Below are 10,324 nucleotides of genomic sequence, written 5' to 3'. Positions count from 1 at the left end.
GGGAAGTCCCGGTCCCTGCACAAGAAAACGGAGTTGAAGAATTGGTTAAAGAGTTCCTTTTTCTTCTCTGGCGCAACCACCAGATTGCCCAGCGTATTTTGTAGGGGCCCCACATTTCCCAGTGCTTTCTTCATCCTCCCTATATATTTGAAAAAGGGAAAATATTGCCGCTGCCCCGTGTGAGGATCAAACTCATGACCTTCAGACTATGAGACTGACGCACTACATACTGCGCTAACAAGGCAGCATTGATTGATGTAAAGTGGCCAGAGGTATTTGCAAAACCTCTGAGTGTGTCAGTTTCATTCACTCTTTGGTATGTGACTGCATTTGTATGTGATCCCAGACATCATCATTTTAAATACAGCTATAGCCCAAACCAGGTTGGATGGGTGAAACAGAAGATACAGCAACTAACTATAGCCAGATGAGAGCCATTCAGTTGATTGCTGCTCTGAAAATCTCTCTCTTTTATTTTATACAGTACACACGTAAGGAGCATTATTATGCTTTTGGCAGTGGAAACAAATGACTATAACTTTTTCTTTTTTAATTTAAAGGAATCTTGGGCACAGGATATCAGTAAAGTCAGAGAACGAATGACAAAGTTTATAGATGACACTATGAGAGAAACTGCTGAGCCTTTCCTCTTTGTTGATGAGGTGAGATAATATGATAATTTCTTTTAGTTATCTATATTTTCTCTTTATTTCCTGTAAATTGTAGTTTGCTGATTAGAGAGCAAGTTCTGTGAACTCTACTCTTTATAAAGTTTTGTATTCTTTTCCCTCTTGCAACCAAATGCATTTACATCCAGTCTCTGTCTTTATGTTTTAGTTTCTGACTTACCTTTTCTCAAAAGAAAACAGTATTTGGGATGATAAATATGATGCAATAGATGCCCAGGATATGAATAACCCTTTGTCCCACTACTGGATCTCTTCCTCTCACAACACGTAAGTTTTCTTTTTTTAAAAACCTTGGTCTTCTAGTTCTGATCAGATAGACCTGGCATATATTAATAGAAAAAAGTCCAGGTTATGCCAGGAATGTGCAGTCTGGCTTTCGGAAGACTCCATGGGAGGTTATGCATATGCACCTGACAGTGGTCACTGACCTTTTTCTGAAAACTTAAAAAAAAAAATCTTGAGAAGCAGTGAATTGTATTTCCAAGAAATACAAAGCAAAAAAAAACCTTTCCAGGAGAAAATGGAAGAGAACTGTAGCCATTAGTCTATGCTCAGACTCCTGCACAAGCTTCCTGTAAATAACTCTAGGGGTGTGTCCAGACGAGTGTGCACATGTGTTTCCCCAGGGACAAATAGTGGCACAACTATGTGCCACTGCTATTTGTGCCTGGGGAATGCCCCTGCACGCATGTTCTGGCTCTGTGCTGCAAATATGCAGAGTGAAGAACCTTTCGATGTGCATTGCATGTGTTTTGCAGCACCTGAGAAGCCTTTGAGGCCCTGCAAAGCGCACGCGCATGCTCATCTGGATGTGCCCTAGGAGTCAGGGCTCTTCAAAGAGCCCTGCATGTACTGCCCAGTTCAGACCTAGTGTGTCTAGGCTTTTTGAGACTTTAGGAGGCAAATCTTAAGCCTCTTCAGTAGTGGGACTTTGTCTCAGTGCAAGTTGCAGAATTTGGGTAAAAGTTCTTTCTGGGATGCATGTACCTTATTGTGTATTGTATACAAGGGGTCAGAATTGTACTGGTATTCCTTATGCCACCTGTACTGCAGCATTGTAGTCAGCTGTGCATGCATCTTTGTTTAAACAGAGTTCTAGAGAAGGATGGTGATAGTATTTCAAACTTATATTGCTTACAGTTTCAAAGGAAAGTTGTGGCAGAAACCAAGAATGGAACCCAGGAGTACTGGCCTCCAGTCAGCTTCTAAAACCAGGATGTAATATTGCTTTAATGTGGCCAGATCGTTTTGGGGTGGAAAATGCCACCACCTTTGTGTGACTGGAAAGGTGACAGAAGTGCTGTGCTGAGCTCTGCCAGATCAGGAGGGAGTGCAGGGGGCCAGTGGGGAGATGCTGGAATACAGACTGGGGGTGTAACAGCTTGTGCTGTTCCAAAGTGGAAAGGATTGTTTCCAGTGAAGGAGTTGAATGTGGCTGATATGGGTTGTAGAAACTGAGTGCCCATGCTTGTTGCCATACATAGGTATGTGGGGCATGCCCCAAGATGTCAGCCCTCACTCTGATCTTCAGAGAATCACAGAAAGTTAGTTTTGGAAGGAACCTCAGGAGGTCACATCTAGTCCAACCCCCTGCTCAAAGCAGGACCAGCCCCAACTAGATCATCCCAACCAAGATTTTGTCTAGCTGGGTCTTAAAAACCTCCAAGGATGGAGCATCTTCCACCTCTCTGGGTAACTTGTTCCAGTGTTTCACTGCCCTCCTAGTGAGAAAAGTATTCTTAATATCTAACCTAAACTTCCCTTGCTGCAACTTGAGCCCATTGCTCCTTGTTCTGTCATCTGCCCCCACTGAGAACAGTCCAGCTCCATCCTCTTTCGAACCCCCCTTCAGGTAGTTGAAGGCTGCTATTAAATCTCCTCTGTCTTCCCTTCCGTAGACTTAATAAGCCCAGTTCCCTCAGCCTCTTCTCAGACGTCATTTGCCCCAGACCCCAAACCATCTTCACTGCCCTCTGCTGGACTCTCTCCAACTTGTCCACATCCTTTCTGTAGCGGGGGGCCCAAAACTGAACACAGCACTCCAGATGTGGGCTCACCAGTGCTGAATAGAGGGGAATAATCACTTCTCTTGACCTACTGGCAGCACACCTACCAGTGCAGCCCAGTATGCCGTAGCCTTCTTGGCAACAAGGGCACACTGCTGGCTCATATTCAGTTGACTGTCCACTGTACCCCCAGGAACTGCTGCCCAGCCAGTCACCCTCAGCCTCCACCAGTGCATGGGATTGTTCTGTCCTAAGTGCAGGACTTTGCACTTGTCTTTGTTGAACCTTATGAGATTCCTTGTGGCCCAGTCCTCCAATTTGTCTAGGTCACTCTGAATCCTAGCCCTACCCACCAGTGTATCTACTACTCCCCGCAGCTTGGTGTCATCTGCAAACTTGCTGAGGGTGCAAGTTTCCTTGTTATTAGGAGTTTAAGTTGCTATCAACTCTTCCTTAAACATAAAAACCTTTAAGAAATAACGTGGCTGAAAATTTCTATAGTGGGGCCTGCCTTACTCTTAGCCATTCTGGTGGGTCTTTCAAGATTTGCTGTTTGTGAACTGTAAATACGCAGACTCCTAGCCCAGATAATAGGAAACAGGATTTTCTATAATAGGAAAACTATCAGTTATCAGCTAGAAAAGATGGGGGGCAGGGGGAACATGTTGGCATCGTTGCCTTTCCTAACTCGCAGTCTCATTTTTCTGCTTAGATACCTCACGGGGGACCAGCTTCGAAGTGAATCCTCCACAGAAGCTTATATCAGGTGCCTTCGCATGGGATGTCGCTGTATTGAGTGTGAGTAAGAGGCTCGTGGACTGGCATGTAATGAAAGAATGGTTTTGTTCCCCACCTAGGTGGAGCTGCCTCTGATTGCTAAGCACAGACACAAACAAGAGCGGGCGGGGTGGGGGGGGTGTTAAACACAGGGTCATGCATTTCTTGTTAAATGATGTGATAATTCCTTGAACCAGCTTTCGCAGGAATGCCCATCTATTCCACTGTGCACTTGCTCTTTTTCTTTCCTTAGAAGTCTAACTAGCCCTTTTCAAACCTAGCTCAGGGTATACACCAGTGACAAATTGTCACAGTTACCAAATGAAAGCAAACGGTTTAAAGCCCAGTAAATAACTTTATGACGAACATTTATGATGAAGGTTTGCAGCTAATTGATGCAGTTATGCTGATGGACATTTGTTTCATGAGCACCAGGTTGCAGCCCCTCTGTGTTGGTATTGGTATCACACAGAAAATAGTGTCAGCCCAGCTAAGAGTCTATAAAATTAATTTCTCCAGTAACTACAAGGATATCCTCTGAAGAGTTTGTCCACATTTTATGGTATTTTATGCGGGTTGTTTGGCCAAGCACTGCTTGGCACTGTTCAGAAGTTATCTTGCTACTGGCTGATCAGCCTCTCTCTTTCTCTGTCTCTCCCATAGTTACAAGAGGCCCCATGGTATAGTTATTAATCTGGTAACTGAGCACCTGTCTTAAGTACCAACTTGAGAACTAGGATAAGCTGTAAATGGAGAAACTTCCAAATTGTAGGAGCAGATTTACTACTTGTGAATATAGGTAGTAAACAGTCTAAACAACTGTCTAAACTCCTTGGGCATTTATACACATAATTTTTTCCCGCAACATGCTGGAGATCCGCCGCTTAAGAGTAGACTTGATGAATCAAGTCTGCTCTGCAGGCAAGCTGAGGTGAACTGCGCTGAGCTGCGTAATGCAGGTCAGCGCACAGAACATGATGGTGGTGCGCTTTTGAACTAAAGCACCTCCAAGGTATGTTAGTTCAAAACCACGCTGCCGCCATTTTCTCAGTGCTGACGTGCATTTTGCCACTTATACAACTGCAAGCATCACCGTGCGGGGTGGTTTTCAAAGTGCCTGACGCTGCGGCACTTACATGTGTAAGAACGCCCCTTGTTTCCTGGTTTCTTACTTTTGAAAATTCTGTGTTACGTTCTGTGTTTGATGCTTAAACTTAATCTTCTCTGTAAGGAACATCAATCCATCTCAAGGAGCATTTTAACAAAATATAAATGTATATGATGAATTGTATAGAACACTTGGAGGCACTGGATAGAGTTGTGTCATATACACTGGAGTTGTTTAAATAATTACCTTGCCTCTATTTTTTTCCCTCCTGCTGTGCTCATTAGTGGATTGCTGGGATGGTCCTGATGGGAAACCGATAATTTATCATGGATGGACTCGGACAACAAAAATCAAATTTGATGATGTGGTGCAGGCCATCAAGGATCATGCGTTTGTCACATCTGAGTAAGTTTTTCATAACTTCATAGGCTGGTGTTTCCTTACTGTTCATGTTGGATTCATGAAAAGGTCAAAATGTCTATACCTTCCGTAGCGTGGTTTCTGTGATACTCTAAGAGACACAAATCTTGGTATATTTAAGTTGCAGGAGAGGGCCCATAACATTTCAGGGTGCTGCTGGGAGAGCTAGAAAACACAAAAGGGGCTCTTCATCTCCCTGCATGAGACCTTGCCTGGATAGACAACCTTATGATACCAAATGTTTTCAATAATGTGATTTTTAAACTATTGGAAATGTTGAGCAGTGTTAGTGAGATGGAAACTCAGAGCCACTAACTTACTAATGTAGGTGAGCTCCTTAATGGAGAGATGGGGAAACCTTTCTGTGAGCGTCTGGCTCTGGTGACCTGAATTGACAGCAGTGTCCCAGCTTTGCCTTTCCAGTTCTGTGCTGAGATACCTTTCTAACCCTTTTCTTATCTCTTGATTGGGAAGGAGATAGGGTTGCAAGCCTCCTGTCATCATTCCCATGTGGTGTAATTGGTCGGCCGTAGAGAGAAGAAGACATTGTTCCATTCTCAAATGTTTCCCCTTGGGGGTTGAACAAAGACTGCAGTACCTCCATTAAAGCGAAAGACTTCCTCCCCAAGCACCTGTTGACAGCAGTATGAGTCTTAGCCTGTACTCAGCAGCTACAACCTGGCAAAGGCAGTGGTTTATTTTTGGTGTGGCAACGCTTCTGAAGTGGATGGGATTTAGGGAGCTATATAAAGAGCACAGGCATGCCTTGATATGCAGGGTTTTCCGAGTCTGTCTGACAGAGTGAGTTGCAGATGCGTATCATCATCTCAGCAACTAGATGTTTGAGTCAACATGGGTGCACCGAAGCTTCCTGTTATACCATAAACACCTCGAACCACAAAGTAATGAGTACACTGACAATTTCCCTGAGTGCCTGTACTCTCCTTGGAGCATGTCATCTAGTGGTTATGGGTGTATGCATTCCTCTCTCCATTTGTTTTGGCTTTCCCTCCCCACCCCAGCCCTTTTTTAGGAACAGATGTTGAATGCTGCCTCTCTGTTCTCTTTGTCCCAGCTTCCCTGTGATTCTCTCTATTGAAGAGCATTGCAGTGTGGAACAGCAGCGACACATGGCCAAAGTGTTCAAGGACGTATTTGGGGACCAGCTTCTGACAAAGCCTATTGAAGCCAGTGCAGATCAGCTGCCATCACCAACTCAGCTGAAAGAGAAAATTATCATTAAGGCATGTTTCATTTTCCAGGATTCACAGTGTATTGTGGTACCTTTAAACAGGATGGTGGGAACCAAGACTCTGGATTCCTTTCCTGGCTCTGCTGCTTTAGCTTTTATGTGACATTGGACAAGTCTGTAGTTGCCACATATAAAATGAGCAAAACCTGGGTTTAATTAACTAATGTTTATAAAGCATTTTGGGCTCCTTTGGGATGGAAGAGGCTGTTGCTCGAAGTGCATGTTACTAGCACTTGGCAACATTTTATGGAATTTTGTTAAATTACATACTAAATTGCTTGCTGTTTGATTTTTCGTAGTAATTAATGTGGTTGATTTAAGTGCAAGAAGAAATGTCAGCTCTTTTCTAAAGGTCTCCCAGCAAACCTTTCAGCTTCTAAAATGTCACCATTCAATTTCAGGAAGGTTTGCTGCTACCAATCCTTATCATAGACTCTTTGCACAATTACATCCTGCATAAAAATGTTAAGTATGCTCTTGAATGGAAAATAATACTAATACTATTAGCCAGTATTTATATAACCTCTTCCATTCCAGTTGATCCCAAAGCACTTTACAGACTATAGACTTCATTTGCCAAAAGATGCTGTTCATTGAACATTGCAAAAGCAAATGGCACTCTGGCACACACAAAGAATAAAGGTATGACTAACATAGGTAGATTTGTTAGCAGCTTTGAGAACTTGGGGTCTTACACTCAGATAATCGTAGTAAAGTATGATCACAGTAAGGGTCCTCATAAGGTCAAATAGGCCAGCCCCCTGCCCAAGGCAGGATCATCCCTCCCTAAACCATCCCAGCCAAGCGCCTGTTTAACCTGATCCTGAAAATTTCCAGGGATGGAGATCCTGCAACTTCTCTAGGTAGGCTGTTTCAGTTTTTTACAGTCAGAAAGTTTTTTCTGTTCTCCAACCTACATTTTCTCTGCTGCAGTTTAAGGCCATTGTTCCTAGTCCTGTCCCTTACAGTCGCAGGGAAACACTGTCTCCAGCCTCTTTATAATTGCCTTTCAGGGATTTGAAAACTGTTATCAAATCCCTCTCAGTCCTCTTTTCTTCAGACTAAAAGTCTTCCTTAATGTCACTCTTTGGGGCCACATCTACATGAGATGTTTACTTGCCTACATAAAATGGAGCTGCCTAATTAGCAGGCCCAGGCTCTGGCCAGGTCTTTGTCACCCACCATAGAGCCTGGACTGCTCACAGCAGGCACTGGGGAGGCTGCAAACAGCCAAACCAAGGTCTGCGGAGTCCTGGTCTGGCTTGTTGCTGGTGGCGGGTGCACATGCGCTGCTGGGCAGAGGACAGGGGAGGGGCCGGGATTGTGCTTCCCTGGGCCCTTCCCACCATGTGCCCTGAGGGGGGTGGGTGGGTGGCTGCAGCCACCACCACGCCAGAGATCTGGACCTTGCTGCACTGGTTGCAGCCTCCTGACTGCCTGCCACATCTGGCCTGGGCTCTGGGTAGCTGCTGCCTGCCATGGAGCCCAGGCTGCTTGCAGCAGGGTTTGCAGCCTCTGCACTGCTCCCGGGCTCCATGAGTGGTGGTGGCAGGTGCCCAGAGCCTGGGCCTGCTGAGGTGTGCCCAAAGCACGTGAGAACAATGTGCCCATGGCATGTGAGAGCAGTGTGCATGTGAGGACAGTGGTCTGGCATGTGTGCTGGGGGTGCCAACCCCTGAGCTAATTCTTCTTTCCTATACTCCCCCCCTCATAAAATATCTGGGCTGCTGCCATTTCACCTACCCTGTGGCACTGGTCATAGTGACTTATTCTTCACTTGGCTTTCTCTTTGTTCTGTCCAGTCATAAATGTTTCTGTGCTGGTTCTGGGATGGTCTAAATCACTGCACCTTTTTCATTAGAAGGGAAGACTTTATTCTGTAGATAATCATTGGAATTACTCTTCTCAAGGGTGTTGACGTGTACTTTTCACATAGCAGCTTGGCATCCTGAACAAACTGAAAGTCTTGGCATGTGTATCAGTAATTTAAGAATCATCTTCTCCTGGCTACAAGCACCAGCATTGCCCTTGTACTCCCACTATGTGATACCTTTCGACCCAGTCATTGTGCAATTGCAGTGTCCTTGCCATGATCTCCTGGAGATTTGCATTTCAATGGACTTCCCTGGGTCCTGCCTCTCTTGCTCTTTGCACAATAGAACTTGAGTGCTTCTATCCCAGGGAAGAGTTATACATTTGTGGGAGGAGAAAGCAGAATTTGGGTCCATTTGATGTGAAATAATCACCTCTGTTTCTTTCTTGCGGTCTTTTTCTTGGGATAAGAGATTTCCGCTCCTCTTAATTAGTTTCCTTTTAGCTGTGTTCTTTTTTCTCTTCAGCCAGAGGTCTGACAACCACTTCCCCCTTTATTCTCCTTCCTTTCTTCTCACACAAAGGTAATTTAACAATATGTGTCCTCTAATGAATGGTAGGCTCTCATCCTCCGAGTTGTTTCTCTTTCTCCTTGATTAGTGCCTGCTGTCAGGTAATTAGAGGAACACTCAGATGAGATTGGCATTCAGAATAGAAAGCTGCACCTCCTGCTTAAATCCACATGTAACCTCTGCATACAAGATAGCAAACAGAAGTCAAGTGGAGATTTGACTCTTATGGTATTGCTGGTATATGCTCAGGAAATAGGACTAGAATCTATCATTTTTATTTAAACCTTTTTTTAGCACAAAAAGCTGGGACCGAAGGGAGACGTAGATGTGAACCCGGAAGACAAAAAGGAGGAGAAAAAGCAACAAGGAGAACTTTACATGTGGGATACTATTGAACAGGTATAATTTCTTTGATGCCCGCTGCAGCTTGTTAAATCTCAGATGCCACAGAGATTTAAATATTAAAGGAGCATTCTTAGTAGGCAGAGGTAGTAATGTTTGGTCGTTGCTGTTTTGATGCGTGTGTACATGTGTAGAAGAGAGGTGCTCTGCGCTTGGGTTTAGCAGTTTTGTCTCATCATCCTGTTAACAGTTCTAACACCTGTCTTACTTTCCAGAAATGGACTCGACACTACTGTGCTGTTGCTGATGAAAAGCTTTCATTTGGCGATGATATAGAACAGAACCCTGATGAAGATCCACAGAAGGTAACGGCTAGTCTTTTTGGTGTTCATTTTTCAAGCTCACTCCCTCTGGGTGAAAACTCTAAATGGGGTTTTTTCATGTTGTGACTAGACAGGAGAAACTAAAATTCATCCTGCTTGTTACTCCAGACCTCCAGAAACCCAGGCATTTTAATCATCTTCACTCTGGCTGTAAGTCACACACAGGCTTTTACACAGAGGGTTTTTGAACAGAGGAAGGAGGGCACTGAGGTTTTCTTTCTGTTTCCATGGAATAAGTTTGAAGAGAGCATCAATACAGACATGATATATGCATGTCATAGTCCAGTGCTTTGCATTAATCACATACCCTGTCTGATTTGAATTCTGTGTTACACATGATCTAAAGGAGTGTCACTCTTCCTCTTCGGCTGCTTGATGTCTGGTGCCTATGGGAATACCATGCTCACATCAAGAGAATAATAAATGATTCTTCTCTCTCTTTAATTTTAAACTAAGGGGATGAATTTTACCTGAAGCTTTTTCAAGTTGAAAGTCAAAATCTTCCTCTCAGACTGTCTCTACAGTGTTTGCAGATGGGTGTGTTTACACTCCCTAGTCGTTTGCACACTTGATTGCTCTGCTGCACATGCATCTGTAGAGAATCTGTCTGATAGCTGGGTGCAGGTGCAGATGTCACCTGATGAAAATTTGGGCCTCTGTTAACAACTTTGACAGCCATTTTTTGAAAGCGGAATAAAATATGTGTAGTGTATGCTAATTTAGAGCTAAAGAAGTGTATACATAGGGTGACCATATGGGGCAATGTGAAATCCTGGACACTGTAGGCAGAGGTCCGGCAGCGTGGTGCAGCTCTGATATTATACTATTCAGGCAGCTAAAGGAGTCAGTGACCCATTGTTTTTTACCTTACAGGTGCTAACGATTATCTTCACTTTTTAACACTTATTCCACTAATCAAACTAACCTATTTTTGGGCAGTTTCCTATTTCACAGCTGGTGCAG

At 44.1% G+C, this 10,324-nt stretch overlaps 1 protein-coding gene across 2 annotated transcripts in view; it reads left to right on the top strand.

The window, feature by feature from the left end:
* Nucleotides 1-10,324, top strand: part of PLCG2 (phospholipase C gamma 2) — a 106,654-nt gene that overhangs the window by 60,012 nt on the left and 36,318 nt on the right. For both annotated transcript variants that reach the window (XM_019505479.1, XM_019505478.1), the window contains exons 10-16: nucleotides 561-662; nucleotides 838-956; nucleotides 3,408-3,493; nucleotides 4,865-4,985; nucleotides 6,076-6,244; nucleotides 8,931-9,035; nucleotides 9,254-9,343. In XM_019505479.1, the coding sequence (XP_019361024.1) occupies nucleotides 561-662; nucleotides 838-956; nucleotides 3,408-3,493; nucleotides 4,865-4,985; nucleotides 6,076-6,244; nucleotides 8,931-9,035; nucleotides 9,254-9,343 (792 nt within the window). The remainder of the gene's footprint in view (nucleotides 1-560; nucleotides 663-837; nucleotides 957-3,407; nucleotides 3,494-4,864; nucleotides 4,986-6,075; nucleotides 6,245-8,930; nucleotides 9,036-9,253; nucleotides 9,344-10,324) is intronic.

Source organism: Gavialis gangeticus, unplaced genomic scaffold (assembly GCF_001723915.1).
Source record: "Gavialis gangeticus isolate Ggan-Ray unplaced genomic scaffold, GavGan_comp1, whole genome shotgun sequence".
NCBI lineage: Eukaryota > Metazoa > Chordata > Crocodylia > Gavialidae > Gavialis > Gavialis gangeticus.
Note: the sequence above shows the minus strand (reverse complement) of the source record. Positions and strands in the feature narration are given on the sequence as shown.